Source organism: Neopelma chrysocephalum, unplaced genomic scaffold (genome assembly GCF_003984885.1).
Source record: "Neopelma chrysocephalum unplaced genomic scaffold, ASM398488v2 Primary Assembly neopelma1_26b, whole genome shotgun sequence".
Lineage (NCBI taxonomy): Eukaryota > Metazoa > Chordata > Aves > Passeriformes > Pipridae > Neopelma > Neopelma chrysocephalum.
This window is the reverse complement of record NW_020897696.1, coordinates 1,486,412-1,506,154: the sequence shown is the minus strand read 5'-3', so window position 1 is coordinate 1,506,154 and position 19,743 is coordinate 1,486,412. Positions and strand designations below refer to the sequence as shown.

The 19,743-nt window shown below is 39.8% G+C and overlaps 1 protein-coding gene across 1 annotated transcript in view; it reads right to left on the bottom strand.

Moving 5' to 3' along the window:
- Window positions 1-19,743, bottom strand: part of ELOVL2 (ELOVL fatty acid elongase 2) — a 49,661-nt gene that overhangs the window by 9,943 nt on the left and 19,975 nt on the right. The window contains exons 2-3 of the mRNA XM_027676199.1: window positions 14,907-14,970; window positions 9,537-9,724 (exon numbers count right to left, since the gene is read on the bottom strand). Coding sequence (XP_027532000.1) covers window positions 9,537-9,724; window positions 14,907-14,970 — 252 coding nt within the window. The remainder of the gene's footprint in view (window positions 1-9,536; window positions 9,725-14,906; window positions 14,971-19,743) is intronic.

The window sequence follows — 19,743 nt, the reverse complement described above, 5'->3', positions numbered from 1 at the left end:
TCCATTCATAGGTCCCCTGTTGGAAAATGAGATGAAAAAACCCTTAGAGGCTGAGAAAGAAAATCGATATTTCTTTTCAACATCACAGTTTTTTAACTTGGTAATTGAGAAATCTGCAACTCCTTACAAATGGTCAGCATGCAAATGGAGAGCAGGCTTTAGGGTGAGAATACTGCTCTCTCTGACTTCAGGTTTTTATTTGATTTCTTTTGTTCATTCTTTCATCATTCTGTATAATATCAGATTTTGCAGATCACTCTGTTTGCATATTTACCAGTCATTTTACTTGGCAGAAGAGTTTCCTCTGGTTTGTGTCTGCATTTCAAGAGCCAGCAGCTTAGAGTGAAGATCTTTTTCTGACTTTTTTTAACCTCAGTCTTTCATATCAGCTTTTCTGTAGCTCAGCATTTCTACTCTCTGTTGCACGTACCTTACATACTACTGTGCGTCCTTCAGGAAAAAGAGAAGAATTCACTTTGAGTTTTTACTCTTCTGCTTTGCATGATAATTTTCATGATTTTTGGCTAATTTCCTAATTAAATTAAAAAAATAATAAGTAGTGGGGAAACTTGGAAAGCAAAGAGTACTTTTTATGAAATCCTGGTGATCCTAGGCCATGACTTTCACGTTGGCTCTCAGTGATGTGGAAGGTAAGCAGCTTACTCAGTGGTGCTAAATAAGCTGCATATCTGGAACAGAAGCTGGTACCTTCACATGAGATATTTTGTTATCAGGTCTCTTTTCCTCTGATACCAAGGTCATATGTTACTTGTACTGTTTCAGTAATGTTCCCATTCATACACTGAGCACTCTTACAGTTCTGTAGAGCTGGTATTATTAATCACACAGAGATGGTGGAAGTGCACGATGTATTAAAGACATGAGAAATCCCCTCTCTCTTTCAAAACACAAATTCTCTCCCTCTAGCAAATAATTTTTTGAATTCTTTGCATTCTTGCAGCCTATCCTGAAAATAATATTAAAACATGTATTGTTTGAAGCTATTTGGAAAATCAGATCACGTAAAGAGGAAAGCACTGCCTTGTGAAAAATTTCTGCTAAGTAACAGTATCCTGTTAATTAGTAGAGTTTTCATATTTTCGTATTTTGCTGTTGCCCTAATGTTGTTCTTAATAGATTCCAGTTTTTACACCAATAAATGACTTCTATTTGTCTACTCAAGTATAACCAGCATGAAGATTCATGAAAGTTGTTTTGCTACAACAGTCCAACTCATGCCTTATTTTTTTAAGTGAGGAATCACACTGTTCAGGAATGAAAGCTGGTTCCTCTGTCAGAAATTTCAGGGGGGTGGGCAGCAGGTACCAGAATGTAATCCTCTCACTTTGCTGAGTAGCAGACTAATCACCAAGAGACTGACCCAGGAGCCTGTGCCCTGCTCATTTCAAGCTTTCAACTTTAAAAGTCTCACAGCTGTAACTTTTTCTTGCATCTGTCCTCTAGTGACAGGCTAGAAAGGAAAGCAACATGGCTTTCTGAATGGACATTCCCATTTCTACTGACTGCTATTTCTCTGTGCTATGTGGGTCTCTGCATGGTTGGGCCTTCTCAGAGAGAAAATGTCTAGAAGCAATAAGGTATTTCCCCTTGTCCCGGGGCCAGAGAATGAGAGAGGATGAGGCATCATCATCTGGTTACATCTGGTTGGTGGTCACCAGCACAGTTCCTCAGGGCTCAATTCTAGGGCCAGCGTGGTTCAACATACATATCAATGATCTCGAGGCAGGAGTTGAATGCCCCATTATCAGGTTTGCTGATGATATGGAATTGGGAGGTGCTGTTGACTCTCTTGAGAGACAAGAGGCCTTGCAGAGGGATCTAGATAGATTTGAACATTGGGCAATCATCAGTGGCATGAAACTCAACAAGATCAAATGTTGGATCCGGCATCTGAGACAGAGTAACGTGGGTACAAGTATAAACTGGGGGGAGGAGTGGCTGGAGAGCAGCCCTGCAGAAGGAGATCTGGGGGTGTTGGTCAGCAGCAGCTCAGTGTGAGCAGTGTGTGCCCGGGCAGTCCAGAGAGCAAACCATGTCCTGTGGTGCACAACCAGTGGTCAGGAGAGGGGATTATCCCACTGCGTTCAGCGTTGGTGCGGCCTCACCCTGAGCACTGTGTGCAGTTCTGGACCTGCAATTCAAGAAGGATGTGAAGGTCCTTGAATGTGTCCAGAGGAGGGCAACAAAGCTGATGACAGGGCTGGAAGGCCTGTACTGGGAGGAGCAGCTGAGACTTTGGGCTTCTCTAGTTTAGAGAGAAGGAGGTTGAGGGGTGACCTCAATTGCTCTCGACAGCTTCCTGAGGAGGGGAATTGAAGAGAGAAGTGCTGAGCTCTTCTCCCTGGGATCCAGAGACAGGAATGGTGGGATATGTGGTAATGGTTCAAACCTGCAGCAGGGGAGGTTTAGACTGGACACTAGGCAGCATTTCTTTACCATGAGAGTGGTCAAACCCTGAAACAGGCTTTCTAGAGAGGTGGTCAAAGTTCCAAGCCTCAGTCAGTCCCAAGTCAGTGTTTAAGAGGCATTTGGTCCATGCCCTCAACAGCATGCTTTAACTTTTGGTGAGCCCTGAAGCAGTCAGGCAGTTGGACTAGGTGGTCACTGTAGGTCCCTTCCAACTGAAATAGTCTATCCAGTATATTGTCTGTCTATATGGAAACAGCTCAGAAGGAAAGCCAGAAACTAATAATGGACTTAGTATTCAAATAATTAAAATTCCTTTTCAAAGTGTAGAGTGGGAGGATGAGCACCAATGTCCTTCTTATGAAAAAAAAACAGAGCAAGATGCCTCGACATAATTATGGGTATGGTGTTTTATTGGGTTTTCTAAGGCACTCCAGCCCTCAGGCCAATTAAAACAACTTGATCTGACCACTGTTCTCAAACAATGGCAGTCCTGCTAAACTAAGTAAAGGAGTCTAATATGTCCATGTAGCAAAAATAAGGGTTTAACTTGAAGTGCGGGGAATCACTTCCCTTGGCCATAGGAGACTTTTGTTAGTTCTTGTGAATGGCAGCTCCTCCCTGGATCTCTAGACTTGGACAAAACAGTTCTAAAAGCAGTTTTCTGATGGCCACATCCCAAGGAAAAGGAGTCTAACCGAACAATCAGGACAGTGTCTCAGGAAGGAGAGAGGAATGGCTTTTTTTTAAAATGAATTTTAGCATGGAATGCCTGAGAAGATTATCAGTGTCTAAAAACAGAGAGGAGATGTTAATAATCTCACGTGATTTTCCTTTTTTAGTTTTTAAAGGGAGAAATCAGCTCTTTGCCTGTAACATGACTCACTTCCACAAGCACACAACATCTGAATTGTCTTGCTATCCCCAAGAGGCTTGAGTGAAGCACACCGCAATGCTACTGAGGCCATCACACTTTTACATGATAACTCAATGAAAAGAGGAAGGAACCATTAATGACCCTCGATTTGCCATTAAATCAGTCTTAAACAATACCTAGAAAGCTTTAAGGCAGTTTATTTTGGCTAGGACACTAAATTGTAAAATCGTCTGTGAATAGTATTTGCTGGACAATACCTCTCTATAGAGGTTGCCTACTTTTAGACAAGACTCCAAGAATTATGGTATAACCCCAGATTTTAGATGGATAGCTAAGATGCAGGACAGCCTGAGTTTCCAAATTGCTGGTCTTGTGCCTTGAAGATCTCAGGGATAAACTGGCAAGACTATAAACACTATTGGGAAGCAGCTTGGGCTAGATTGTACAGCCCCGGACTAGGTAATTCCAGAAGCCTGGTCCCAGCCTTGCAACTTGGTCAGTGCCTTGGTTTCCCCAAACGTGAAAACTTAGTGGCAGTGTTGTGCCAAACAAAAACAGGCGCTGAATAGGAAATACCCTATTATATCTGTTCTGAGTAGCTCCCGTATGTTATTTTGTCGTATCAGTGACGGTATCAGAAGATTTGTAATTGAGGAAAACCTCAACATAAGAAGTTTTACTCTCAATTTCCAGTAAAGTTCTACTGAATTCTATTTGAATGTGCATGGGAGATCCAGAGCACTGCCTTATTTGATGATGAGGTTAAATGTTATACCTAAATGCAGAGCTCAGAAAGGTCAGTACGAAAGACATGGAGAACACAGGGGATGAAAACTGAGAAGTGAGGACAACACGTCCAACTGGAATAACTGCAGGCAAGGACAGCAAAGTCAGCTCCTCAGCTCTCCAAACAAATTATTCAATTAAGATAGAGGAACACCTGGTAATTTATTCACTCAAAGTTCTTACTTGCTCAAAAGAGCTGTTTGCTCTTGTCCTTACATTTCACTACTTTACAATGCGCTCTTGGTGACCTTTTGCTGTCTAGGTTTTTTTTCTCACTTGTCCCTTGTTCAGATGATAGAGAAGCGCACCTGATCTCTTCTGGTTTCTCACTTTGTTCTTTTTCTCTTGCTCCCCTACGGTTAAGACAGTCTTTCTGTACTAATTAAAGAAATAATTCCAAGGAAGCCTTCACCTTAAGCACCAATCCTTATAGATCTAGAATCATTCCCTACTTCTGTAATTAATTTACATTTGTTAACTTCTGAACAATTAATGAAGAGAGAAAACAATATTTTATCACAATCTTAAATAAAAAAAACCAAAACACAAACAAAAAAACCCACCAAAAGCAAGATTATGTTGAAGTTAGATTTCTATAGTAAAATTCCAGGACAGTTGAAATTGGCTAAGATCTGTATCTTTTTTACCTTCCCTCATCATCTGCACTGTTAAAGCTTTTCTTGGAACTTCTGCTACACAAGCTCTATCTTTTCAACACTTGCACAGTTAGGAAGCAAATCTTTCTGATGTCAGCCATTGTAATGATGGAATAAAACAGAGTCTAAGTGCTCCTTCTATTGTTTGGTTTGTTCCTTTTGTTTTGCCCCATTATGCCAAATTCGGGCATTATATTTGGCTTACTAGTAATCTGTGAGATGTAATCTCAGTTGCAGTGTGTAGGGTTAAAAATGATGGCTGATGGACCATGTCATACCAGCACTGTGCTTTTGACCTATCCCTGCTATCAGAGGATACACAGAAGGCAATTCTGGTATTCTCGGGAATCTTTACACCATCTTGTCACCTATAAATCTGCAAGTTGTGACTATAATTCAGAATTTGGATTTACTGTGGGATGAATTTTCAGCTCCTAGAAACAGGTAAAGTGAAGTTGATTTACTGCTTTTTATTTTATTTAATCCTGTAAGGTAAAAGACTTTTCTTCTGGTTTCTCTAGAAGGGTTAATGTACTGGGCTGGCAATACTTGTGAGTACTGCTCTTTTCCCTTTGCTTTGAATCAAGGGGCCCTCACATGCAAGTCCTGCCTTTCTCACATGGATGTGGTTGCTTGCTTACAAATCCTATGGATTTGTAATAAGTCTGAGAAGCTATCTGGGGATACAGGCAGCTTGAGACATCACGCCACCACTATGCTAATGACACATATCTCTAGATCTCTTTTTTAATCTGACCCAAATGGTGCCAGTGTCCTGGTTTTCTCAGTGCCTGATCAACAAAAGGACTTGGGTGAGACCTTGATGACGAGCTGAGATTTAATTTAAATAGGGCAGAAGTGATACTTACTGCTGGGGAAAGCAGCCTAAGACCTTGGCAGAGATTATGTCTTTTCCTATTAATGAGAGAGAGTATCCTCACCTGAGTAATTTCAGAATTCAGAGATCAGCATTGGTCTCCCGTGTTTCCAGTTTTAATTTATCATTGGACTTGTGACAGTTTTATCCTGTGGCCTCTGGTGCCTCAGACAGAATGCCCGAAGTGTGGTTTGTGAACACATAAAATAATTTTAAAATATTCACAGACATGATTGGTTTTCACAATAAGATGATTTTCTGCTCATAGTTGGTACTTTCAGGATCTTAGGCAGAGATTTGCGTAGAGAAATGGCACATATTTCTTCAGTAATATTGTTGAAAGTTTTGATTTTTATAAAAATAAAAAGGTGGTGGCTGTTCTTCCTTATGCAGATTTTTGGCCATGTTGCTAGAAATTGTTGGATTGGTAGAGTTATCTGATGCTATGAACACTTAATGGTACAGAGAAATACACAACCAATAACAAACTTCTGATGCAGGTTTCTTTGGTAGCAGCAAGGATGGAAGGAATTGTCTTCTGCCTCCCCATCAGTGCACCTGCAGCCTAATTTAAGCACAGTACTTGTGTCGAAGCTTCAGGTACTTGAAAAAAAAGTGCTCCAAAACCAAGTGTCCACTTCTGCATCATATTTAATTGGAAGAGGTAAGTGCATTTGACAACTTCAATGAAATCTATTTGCCTAATTAAAAAGTCTAGATTAAGGTCTAATAAACTTCCCTTCTGAGGAGCCTTCAGAGGCACCTAACTCCTTCTTGACACAAAAATTTTGAGATGCCTCAGTAGGATGGGGGCAGCTGGGCAGAGCTGTTTATCTTTAGACCTTGTCCTTGGGGGATAGTAGGGGTATCTGACCTTATGCTAATGGCACATCTTAGAGTTGTCCTGGAGCTGTTCCTCCAAGTACTTTGCGGATTGGTTGACCTCAAAGCTCATAGAGCTAAAATCAGCTCCCAGATAGTTCATGCCTATGGTGCAGTGCATGGAGTTCTGGCTCAAAAGAGGAATCTGCCCTTGGAGATTTAAAAACAGCCCTTTTGTTATGACTTTTCACCATAGCCTTTGTTTTCTTGCCTTGAGGTTGTACAAATCAACTGTCATTAAGGGACAGATAAACTAGTCAGGAGATGAGAGTGAGGAGACGAAAAATTGAAGCACAAGTACTCCCATCAGCAGGTTTACGATGTTTCTTGTTAAATCCATCATATCAGGTAGTCTGCATTTGGAGATACACCCTTTCCCTTGAACAAGATTTTTTTTCTTTTGAATGTCTAAGAAGCAACCACCACATTCTGGTGCTCTTGCAAGAAATGGTGTGTGGCACCTTATAAACAAAACAAAGAAGAGATAAGAACAACAATACCCATTACTGGGTGGTTTTTGTTTCCTTGTTGGTTTTTTTGGTGGGGTGATTTTCTTTTGGTTTTGTTTTTGGTTTTTTTTGTTTTTATCTCTATTGTACAGCTTATTATTTTGTGATTATCCCTGGTACAGAGACCAGAGGAGTTTAGATGCAGTGGGACGATGGAGGAATAAAACAACTATTATAGATGTGTCTAACTAAGAATTAATCCTGAATCACACTCTCTAGAGGGATCAACTGGTTTACATAAGAAACCACCGTGCAGAATGTGCTAAATATAGGTAACTCTTGCCTTAAAGAGCTTAATGTCCCTAACAGACAGAGAGAATAAGGGGCAAAGACAAGCTCTGGAAATTAGACATTTTGAAATACTGAGTCACCATGAATTTATTCTGTACTGAAGATGATTTCTGCTCTCCCATTTGCCTGTTTTTCTTCAGCAGAGATGTGCAAGCTACCTCAGGCAGGTCTGCAAGTCTTAACTTCCTTTCTGCTCCTTCACAGGAGAAGCTGTGATAGGAGCCAGGCAACTAGACTATGAAAAATACAGAGCCACTATTATGGAAGTGTGTTTTGTACTGTGTAAAACCAGCCTTACTGTCAGTCCAGAGATAAGAGGGAAATCTGCAGTAAAACAGCTGGCAGTGTTGATCAGTTATCATGTTCCCTGGGTTCCCAAAAAATGCAGAATGTGGAGCTACAAGCTGGCACTGCCAGCCATGCCCAGCTGCAATCTGGGAGGTATAAATCAGCAACCTCCAGATTCAGAATCAAGGTATCAAGGGACTAATCTGAGGACTAACACAACTCAGTGACTGTCTGCAGAAAAGTTAGCCTCAGGAAGGACAGATCAGTGAGGCAGCTGAATGGGAGCTGATTAAATACAGTTCCTAAAAGGATGTGAAGGTGGCTGAAACCAAATTTGCTTCATTCATACAAGTGAGACCTGCTAAAATTTTCTTTGTTTTTCATTTATCTACTTGTGGCAGGCCAAATCAGACTGCAAGAGGAAGGGAGCAGTATTGTTTTCTATTCAGTTAATCCTTTTTGCTGAGTCCTGCTACTGCAGCCAGTTATCTGTATACCTTGAAGCAAAATGGGGATTTAAACCTCAAAGTACTAATTTAAATTCTAGAGGACAATCATTACGGAGTCATCAAACCTTCCAGCAATTGTGGTTGTTTCTTCTTTGCTCTAAACCTTATCCTGCACTCTCAGACACCGCAGCAGCCTCTGAAGCCAGCTGAGCTCCAACCAGGGTGAAGCTCTGTGTAGCACAATCAGTCCTTTGCACAAGGGCACAAATCTAAACTGCTGCTTAGCCTCTTGACCAGGCCAGTAACTTGGTGTTTAGTTCAAATTAATTTAAAACTTGAAATCTTTGGGGGTCCTGTTTGGCCTCTGAAAAGTTTCTTGTCCTACTGACAGAACAAGTTAATCCTTGTATTTCTCGTGGAAACTGCTGTTGTGTCCGAGAGCCCAGGGAGTGAGAAATGGCATGAGGCTGTGCAGGCAACACAGCAGTGACAGCTCACACCTCTGCAGGTCACACCATGAAATCAAGCACATTCTTCAGCCAGGGCTTCGCATGCCTGGGGTTACTTCTTAAGCCAAGTCAGAAAATGTTCTGTGGTTTTTGTCTTCTAGTGTTTGTTTTTAAGGGCCACAAGTAATGTATGTTATCACCTTAATATTAGAAGTACCTCAATTATCAAAAAAGGCTTAGAATGGGCTGCTCCCAAATAATATCCAACAGTGACTTTTGGCTTCTACTTCCCACTGGGGAGGTGAAAACACTCGTCTGCTGAGGAGCACCATTTGAGTCCTCTGTTGTTGCAAAATCATCAGATGCATTCAAACCTCTCTTTTGGTTCTGAATGGATCCTGATTTGTGTGAGCATGTTCCTTCCTGATAAGTACTTGGAAAATAATCTATGTGACCATATTCAGCCTCCAAGCCCCACACCACTTGCTTTTCGATAAAGTGGTAAGTTTTTAACATCTGTCTCTGACTGTCTGACTATATGAGGGAAGCTTCTTAGTCACGAGAGCAGAAAAATAACATTGAATTGTCAATACCATAAATAAATCAGTATTTGCTCTCATATGTAAATCTGTACATATTTAAGCATGGGCATTTGTATATGGAAAAACCATTCCATAGACAGTCATATGAATGAAACACAATCCATGGGCATTTTCATGGGTGCTGAAAAATGAGGTGTAGGTATGTTTGAACTGAGTGCCTGTTGCAGGTTCAAATTTATGCTTGTAGATGCAGTCCTGGTAGCAGCCAGCTGTCCCAGGTGTGGACTGTAGCTTAGGAAGGATGATCAAAACATGCCAAGATCTAAGATGAGAAGGTACTGTACAACTCACTGTCCGGTTGCTGGGGGCCTTTTTTTGATCTTAAAGTTTATTTTGCTGCTGATTTTAACTTTCCTAGCAAAACTACCTGTCACTAAGATATTTCTGCTAAAAACTGTGTATTGCTCACCTTTCTCATGCTCACTGCATGGAAGAACACTTACCTCTATGAGCATGTAGAAGGAGAGTAGTGTGATCCCAAGGTTATACACAATGAGGTGAGCCCTGAGAGAGAAGGGAGGCCTGTTCTTCATGAACTTTTTGCCCAGCCATATGCAGAGTAGATATGCTCCAGTAAGGAAAAATGTGGGAAGGTAAGAGTCCAAAAGGAACCATCCTCTAACTCTGGTATCTAAAAAAAACCACACAGAGCGGGCAATTAAGAAGGCTGTGGTAAAGTATTGCTAAAATAAGTCAGAATACACCATGCAAAAAGTCTGCTAAAAGCATGAGAGGTAATCTGCCATGCTTTGCTCACAAGAGCTATCCATTCACTTCACCTCACCAAAACTGCATGCGAATTCAGAGAATGTGGGCTGAAAACTGCATGGAATTTCCTAATAATTTAAGGCCACCTAAATCGCCTCATTTTAATAGTAAAGAGAAAATGGAAAATAAACACATTCTTATAGGCTTAAAAATTTAATCTAATGTTTTAACTTAGTATTTATTTAAATCCTATCTTAATCTGCTCAATGGACAATTTGCAGATAGTGTTAAATACAAAATATGCGTGTAATATTGCCAGCTCATATGTTATTTTAATTCTGTACTTGCCATCCAGGTAGGAAGGTATATAACATTTGCTAGAAAATATTTATACAGGGGGAGGACTCTTCCAAAACATTAAATATGAAAAGCGAGTGGCAAACATGTACTTTGATGGTTATCAAAGGTCTTTGTCTGGGCAAGGACTTGCTTTCTCACAGTTTCTGTCCCACTTGCCTGGTCCTGAAATGAAATATTAAGGTCAAATCCTGCTTGCCTTATTCACACAAGTAATCCCATTGGCAGTAATCAGATAGTTCAGTGTATATGAGCAAAGCCTAATCCTAGATGCCAATCTGGAGGCACAACTTTGTTGTCATATGAGCAACTGGATGTCAAGAGCAAAAGGAGTGTACTTTCTTTTCTTTTTTTTCCCATGATGGAGCAGAATCTAGAGTTAATTTTACACAGTAACAATATTCAATCATTTATCTGTGAAAAGAACAAGGGGGCATCATGGCTGGTTCTCAGAAAATTTACTCTAAATCTGTCACGACTTATGAAGTAAGTGAAGAAAGAAGTCAGCGAGGAGCTATTGTGCAGGTCACACAGAAAGCAGTTCTTTTTGCTCTTAGGAAGATGTTTTTGCTCTTAGAAAATCTTTTAAATTACTTAGTTTACTTTTTACAAAGAACCAAGATTATGTTAAAAATTGTAAAAGAAAAGGTATTCACAGTGCATGAAAAAAATATTTTACTGTTTTTCTGCCTGTGTTGAATTTGGAAAGGACTGGTCAATGGATGACACACAAAGCAAATATGCCGAAGCATTTAAAAATTGATTACAATTTTGCTGTACTGTATTCTTTCTGACTATTCTTTCCTTAGAAGTATATGCATACAGGTTTATGTAAAGTGAAATTTTAAGTGTGTTAGAGTAACCTACTTATGAACCAGACTATGAACATCAGCTTTCTTTTTCATCACACTCTCCCTCCACTTCTCCTCTTGCTTCCATGGCAGTGGCTGTAACATTCATCTGTTGAATTTGGATTCCACGGGGGATGTTAGCTCTTTTGCTGGAAAGACTTTCAACCAGGCCCACACTACCATGGAAGTCCAATGTTCTCCTGAGTTTGACTCTCCATTTTGGACTCCCGAAAACCTCTAGGAGTAGAGAGGTGTGGGTAGTCACAACAGCACAACTGCCTATTACAAAGCACAGTCCATCCTTATAGGGCAGCTTTGCTTTGCCGTGCATTACCAATCTACAACAACTCTTTTCTGTCTTTGGATCTCAGTGCTTATTAGGATCACCTCAGTGTGATAATAAAACCCTTCCAACACCCTCTTAAAGCTCACAAACCATGTCTGAAACTCTGGAATGAATGTTTTTGAGGTGATTCTACTCCCAAATTGGCTCTTAACAGGACAGAGTCCTAGGACAGGTAGAGGTTGTGCGTGTAAGTGTTGATGTTTTAGGAGTGTATGTTTTAGGAGCATAAGGATTTCACTTAATTGGTATCCTAAATGAAGATGTAGAAAGCAGTCATGTCAGCAAGACTGCTATCTAAGGAAAGGTCTCTCATCTGAGGATTGCAACACTTGGTGCATAAAGGTTATGTGCAAAAACGCCAAGGGGCATTAGTAGATGACGGAACCGCATGTTCGCTCAAAGAGGAAAAGTACTTGGAAGAGTTCAGAATACAAACTAAACAGAATTAAATTCTGCCACAGTATGACCTCAGAAAGTTTCCATACTGCTCTGAGTGGCCACAAGCTTGTGGGCTGATCCATACAAAAGCACAACTAGTGTGCTTGTTCAGGTCACCATGTTAAGTATTTTTAAGTTCTGTACTATTTCAGATTCAAGAGAAATTGTTAAAATGTGTAGCCTTCCTGATCATTTTTCACCATGACCTCAATATCTTGAAGTGTAAGACAGTTACTGGAAGAGAGTGGTTTATAAACAGCAGCCAAGGAATGTGACTGTTTTGTTTCCACTTCCGCTTATCCCTGAATGACAAGAGGAGGGAGGATTTTATATGTCAGGAAGCAGGAGGAAAGGGAATGTATTTTAAAAGAAGTTATCAGAAGAAGGAAAGATGAAAAGTATTTCTGTTGACTGACAGTTAAATCTCTGTGTTCAAGTACTGTAGAAGTACACTGTCAATAGCAGAAAGGATTATTTTTACAATATTGAACTTGCACAGCATCTGAGATTGAAACCAAAGCAGTGAATAAAGCCACAGTGGGAAAGCACTGGACTACAGCAGGGGAAGGAGCAGGTGCCCACAAGCTCTGATCACTCCGTGAATAGGCTCATTCACGGTCACTGGCCATGATGTGCCAAACCCTTGGGGTGAAATCTTGGCTCCTTTGAAATGAGTGGCAGGCCTCTCAGGCTCTTTAAAGGTATCAGGCTTTTATCAATGAAGTTTAGAAACATTTTGATTCAAGTTTCTGTATAGCTTTGGCCAGTTGGTGCCTGAGTAGATCCAGACCTTTTTAGGTGCAGAGAGTAGATGGTTTTGCACCAGTGCCTTGCTACAGATCATAGTCTATTGAGGAGAAGTGCTTATTACTTTATCATAACTTTAATAAAATGTATCTCTTCTTGACTACCTCTGTTTCTTTCACAAGGAACCAGTTAACTAGATTTAGCTCCTGCAATTCAATATTCCTTAATTTTGCATAATACCAAACAATACTCTGCAGATGAAGGTGACTCTGAAAAAATGATCTCTTACAGAACAATCGAGCTGTTTCACTCATTCTCGATTTGCCTTGAGCCTATGAACAATATCAATGAACAAATTAAGAGATGCAACTGGTGGGCATCTATATGGCTTCTATTCCCTGACCCAAAGGACTTCATCTGCTACTTCAAAAGCAAACATTGAAGTAAATCTGTGTACAAAGCCCAGCTGATACCAGTGAATGAAGGTACAAAATATGACTATGTATATAAAATCTATCCTTTTAAATCACCTTGCTGCTATATGAATTGGGTATTGTAGAAGAAAACTGGTGGATAGAAAGAAGAGGAATGGTTTGTTTGTTTAGATGTTTGGGAAAGCTCTCAAATTCATTAGATATTCATCTGTGGAGTCATTCAATTTAAAACTGTTTGCAATTTATTGTTAATTATTTATGTGAATTATGTATATGAATTATTTATGTGTATGAACACACTGGAGGGAGCTATGTTATTCACAAAATGTATGATGCTGTGTCATTATACCACCAGTTAAATTAAAGATCAGAGTGAAGAGGCATGGGCATGGACAAACAAATGCTATCTTCAGCACTGTTGTCTGGAGAAGGATGGTGATGTACTTGGCAAGCAATACAAATAATACTTGTTTAATTGAAGGGCTTTCTAAAAGCCCAAAGGGATCTGTGTGCTATTCTGAATTGGATTAACTACAGTTCATTCCTTCAGACAGTTTGTCTGGACCGATAAGGAAAGAGGAATGAAAGAGAGAATATCATGGCCATTTGGGGAAAAAGCAAAAACAAAAGCAAAAACAAAAACAAAACCAAAACATAAAAACCAACCAAACAAAAAACCTCACAAAACAAAACAAAAAACCACCATCAACAACAAAAGTAGTACTTTTATTCTTCTGATCACATTTCTTTGTTAATATTAAAATGAACTATTCTAGAAGCCATTAATAAAACCTATTCTGTTTTAACCACTTCTGCTGCTGTTCCCAAGCTGCTCAGTGTTTCTTCACTGGAAATCTTTCTTTCAAACTTCATCTCTACTGCAGAGAGGATGAAAAAGATTTTGTAGCCAGCCAGCTAGCTATGAAAAATGAGATTTTCCTGGTTTTAAGAACACAATATCTTTCCCTTTTCCTTCTAATTAAGCAAAAATTATTTCTGGGACATGGAGGACATTACTTCAACAAATCAGGAATCCATAACCATATGTCCATCCACATGAGCAGCTGTTTCAGATTTAACCATGGGAAAAAGTTTGCAAGGCAATTCCTGAAGTTGAATGTTTAAATCCAGCCCTATCAACAGCAATGTGGCCTTGCAGGGACCTTCTCTGAAGACTGTGTTGTCTAAGTTCCTGCCTCACCCCTTCCCTTTATTTGCTCAACTCTCTTAGCCCTGACTTTGATGCTCCATCCTCTTCTGCAGTCCTATTTCAGGTTTGGGTGTTTTTTGCCATTACTTGTTTCAGTCCTAACAAAGCATGAGGAACCTCCAAGCTACAGTTATTTAGGTTATTCTTGTCCAAACTATACCAGAAAGCAATAACGGGAAGTTGATAGATCAGTTCTTCTACCGTCTACTGGTTTATTGAAATTTTGGATATGATCCTGCATGCAATTTAATAAGTAGCTGGACCGAACAAACTGGATTATGAATGAGAATCAGTCCCAAAACAGATTTTCCACTTTCCAAAAGATCCAGTCTTTCAGGTTTTTATTCCACAATAGGATATAAAATTGAATTCCTTTGATATTCTCAGAAACAAAGGAATCTCAAATCTAGTGACTTTCCTTCAAGCTTAAAAAATTTTTTAAAAATTGTGTGTCATTTCTTCTTTCAGCTTCAGTATAATCTATGATTGGTTTTAACTTATATTACAGATAATATTATGTCAAATACTCAAAACATAAATCTATTTGCTTTTTATAAATGCAGTGCATTGACAGATTTCCTACCACAATGGTGTGTTCCTACAAATACTGCGATTCTGCCTGGTTTACATTTTCAATGATAGAAGATTTATTAGAATTTTTTTGAGTGGTAATCTGTAAAGGTGTTATTTCCTAAATGGGAAATTGAAGTGGAGCAGCTTACCTCGAGGTCCAAACATATAGTCCACAAACGCATTTACTTCCCGGTCAAAAGCTTTCAGGGTCTCCTAAAAAATATGAAAAAGGATATGTGACAAAGACATTATCTCACAGCTCACACAGAGAATACATTTAAGAAAAAAACTCCAATAAACTAGTAAAAAATGTGTCATGCACAAGTATTTCCAAATTACTCAACATCATGTATACTGAAAAAAACCCCAAACCTCCTTAAAAATTAATTTAGGGCAGATTGTGGTCTAGATAACAGTAGAAGCCTCGTTACTGGAAACTGCCCAAACCAGAACTCTTTAAGAAGAGAAATTAAGGTTTTGCAAATGAAAAACAGCAAGTATCACAGTAAAGCCATCTGTGGTGGAGGTAGTTTTCACTCTAATAAAGATGCTTCTCTGTTTGTTTTTGTTATGTTTCCTCAACTGAATTGTTTTGTTTTGCAGAGAGGAGCTGGCCATTCCTTTGGTATGCTTCACAAAACTGCCTGGTTGCAACCAGCCTAGTGACAGCACATCAACTAAATATCTTGATGCTTTACACTTAAAGAAGGAAATCTTTAAGGTGAACCAACTGAGATTTGTCTAAATCGGTCCCAAGTTCCTAAAAAAAGTCTACAGAAGAACCTAGAGCTCCAGCAATGAAGTTCAGCCCATGTAGGGTGGCAGGGAGGGGAGGGTTACATGACAGAGATATTGTGTTTTGAGGTCTAAGTCAATGAAGCTGCTAAGTTGACAGGTTTAGCAAATTTCTGTCTCTTTGTGACTGAGTTGGGAGCTAAGCCATGACCAACACAGTCCTTCCCTCGGTTGGATTTGTGACCTCTCCAAAACATTTCTTTCCAGACTCTAGTGCTGAGCAGTGACTTCCTGCATGCTGGTGCCTGAACAACTCTTTGCCACAACTTGAGGTCAGCCAGGTTCTTCCTCTCTTCCTCCCAACAGTACCCTACTGTGCTCGATGAATTAATTTCAGCACTGAGCAAATGCAGCCAAGATGAGGAGAGAGACACAAAGTGATGCTGAGCATTTCTGCAGGGCAATGGGCTGTGGGTGCTTTTGAATGCCAGGTATCTCCACAACAACCTGGACTGCAGACACCATTAGCAGATTTGCCCATGAAGAACCATATTTGCACCCTGGAAGGTCCATCCCTGGTCTCTGCGTTCCTTTGCTGGGACTAGGTTGTGGTCTGAACAGGGACAAGTTCCTGGCACTTCCAAGCCCCTTCCTTCTGTTTCTTCCACTCTTACGTTTTGATCCTCAGGTTGTTCAAAGTGGACAGATTTTATGTGAATATGTGGCAGCAAAAAGTTTTGCAGCATCCTAGGCTGTAAACATCTGCCTCCGCAAGATGCTGCTCCATTCATCTTATCTTAAAGTAAAACCCAGAAAAACCCACAAAACTATAAGTACATATTATTTTTTAGGACAAAAAATAAAAGACTTTCTCAAAAGGAAGAGCATGAAACCAATGACTCATGATACAAAAAGATTTCTCATACTTTGCAGCACCGAGGACACTAATCTAGCCTTTAGGAAAGTGTCCTGGCTACTGCCCCTAGAGAAAGGCATTTTCTGAATTTCAAACAATTTCCTTAACAGCCTAATGATGGCTTCTGTTACAGGAGGTGACTCAGTTTCCAGGTTCCAGACTTGTGCAAACAGTCTGCTTCCATTTTTACATCCTTGAGCTATGCAGTTGCTCTGCTGTTATTTCATGATGAAGACACTGCTGTTTGGGAAATGCTGTTTGGCTGTGATGTGCCCACCTTCTTCAGCTATTTGAAACAGAGCTACTCCTGTGCTTGATGGTTTTGGGGTTAGACTTAACAGACTACTTTGTTAAAAATACTGTAATGGATTCAAGTGAGTTGTAGGAATGAGTATACAAAGCAACCTGCTTTCATGCTTACAGTATATAAACAAATCTTACATGTCAAGAAGAAAGTTAAAAAGTAAAAAAAATGTATATTCCTTTCATATTAGAATATTGTAGACAAAACTACTCTCAGCTGCATGGAAATTGAAATTAGTGCATCTAGCACTTAGATGGAGGAATTCAAGTATTAAAAAGAAAGAGCAGAATGAAGATGTTAAAGAAAAAAAAAGGAATTATAGAATTGTTTCAGTTGGAAAGGACCTTCTAGGTCATTGAGTCCAACCATTAACCCAGCACTGCCAAGTCCACTACTAGACTACATACCACATTTACATGTCTTTTAAATACCACCAGGGACAGTGGCAAAACCACTTATCTGGGTAGCCTGTTCCAGTGCTTGACAACCCTTCCAGTGAAGAAATTTTTCCTAATACGCAATCTAAATCTCCCCTAACACAACTTGAGGACATTTCCTCTTGTCCTGTTGCTTGTTACCTAGGAGAAGAGACTGACCCCCACCTTGCTACAACCTCCTTTCAGGTAGCTGTAAAGAACAAAGTCTTCCCTGAGTTTCCTTTTCTCCAGGCTAAATAACCCCAGCTCCCTCTGCTGTTCCTCATCCGACTTATGCTCCAGACACTTCCCCAGCTTTGTCGCCCTTCTCAGGACACACTCCAGCATCTCAACGTCCTTCTTGTAGTGAGGGACCCAAAACTAAACACAGGATTTGAGGTGTGGCCTCACCAGTGCCAAGTACAGGAGGACAATCACTGACCTAGTTCTGCTGGCCAGACTATTGGTGATACAAGCCATGATGCCTTTGGCCTTCTTGGCCACCTGGGCTCACTGCTGGCTCTCATTCAGCCAGCTGTCGACCGGTCTAGGTCCTTTTCCGCTGGGCAGCTTTCCAGTCACTCTGCCCCAAGCCTTCAAACTGCATGGGCCTTGTTGAACCTCATACCATCAGCCTCAGCCCATCGATTCAGGCCTCCCAGATCCCCCTGCAGAGCCCTCCTGCCCAAAAGCACATCAACACTCCCACCCAAATTGGTGTAATCTGCAAAATACAGCAAGACTCCTTTTTGCATAGGTTACTGTTTTAATTGATCCAACATGTGACAGTTGACCTCTTACACCTGGCTAGGATGAGCAGACAGCATGCTGAGTAGATGAGCCCTTATGAAGTTAAATCTACCTCCTCATAGGTGTGCTTAACCGACACGGTGGGGACTTCCACCAGCTGACAGCCCTGTTCCCATCTACTTAAATTAGCACTACAACAATTCAGTGCCTGGTTTACTTTCTTTCATAATTTGAGATTACAAATTTTTCTAAGGAGGTACCACAGCGAAACAAATAAACGTCATAAGAATGTCCCAGCCTTAGCCTCCCTTTCAACTTTTTTTACAGCTTATCTTAGTTTAAGGGAAGAAAAATAGAGATTTACAAGACAGTGATTTGCAAGATTGTTAAAGACAATACATTTGTTTATATACCTAGTACTAGTGTTAATAGTTTGGAAAAGAATAGTTCTTACTTTAAAAAGGGTAGGTAATTTTGTGTAACCAGTCTTGTCACCTTCTTGTCAACATAGCTACAAGAGTCTATACTGTATTTCTGGAGTTTAGAATATGTCCTTAATAGCCCCTGTGGGCAGATCAGATGTAAATGTGTTGCTCAACATGATTTGTCATATTTCTAGAGAAAAGCAAACAAAACCAGTCTGAACAAATTCACGTGCTCAGACAACTCACTTCTCTCTGGCAAATCACTGTAATAGCCTTTATCAATGAAGGTATGTGGGTTACAAGGCTAAAGATTATCATGTCTCCTATGTTTTTTCTTCTTTTGCACAGGACATTGCCCTGGGCATTAGCAATGCTAGCATTTTGGCAGGATTTTGGACAGATTCGTGGAAGATCTATTTACCCACAATTATAAGAAAGACATTAGGTTGTCTGAGCAAATCAAATCACCCAAATGGAAAGATGGGGAGGGAGCATAATGCCAATGATGATAAAGCGATAGAGATATGTCTAATGAGTTTCAGTATTTTTGCACAGAAATGTAAATAGGTGAATAAGTAGCACAGTGCACGTAAGTGAATTAATATTTTATGCTACTGCACTTGAAACATAATTTCAAAGTCATCAGGTATGTAAAAAATATATCAGTTCTTGTTCTATGTTTATATATCTTTGTTAGTGTTGGTCTTCATTGAGAGACCAATGTCTACTGGTTTTCTAGTCATTTTAGTAAAAGTAGTATGACCTATGTAAAAATTCGGTAACAACTATTTAAATAGTGCAAATATCAAAACGCCTTTGATTTGTCCAAAACACCTTTGATTTCTCAAAATACCAATGATCTGTCATTAGGTATTGTCTACTGCCCACTGAAAAGACTGTTTCAAGTGATTTAAGTTTCTCTTTATATAGCTCTAGAAACCAGGCTATCTGGATCCAATGGAAACACAAAAAAGCTTTCAGAAATAAACTTTCTACAGATGCGTAAACTGCGTTCAATCTCATTTATGCTGTCTGGAAACCATTTGTATTACTGTTTTTTATTTTTTCATGTCATTCAGTGTCTCAAAAATCCAAGATAATGTGTTGCTTGTTCTTATACAGCTACACAGAAATCACAATACTCTGTACAAAATGAGATCTCATTTTAGGCTTCAAAGAAAAAATAGAAGTGGGTGCCAGCCTCTGCTCTCCAATACAGCTTCTGGAAGCAACTGTAATATTTTAAACAACCCTGATAGAAAAAATATATATTAACTGTATGACAATTTTTATTATTTCAATGGCAGTTTTTCCTTAATTTCCTGAAGAGTTCTGCTCTGTAAATAGTCAGTGACTGAGCAGTACTGGAATTTTTCCGAATTTATCAGCACTTTTAAAGAAACTGATTTTAGATGCCTGCCTGCACACATTTAAATATAC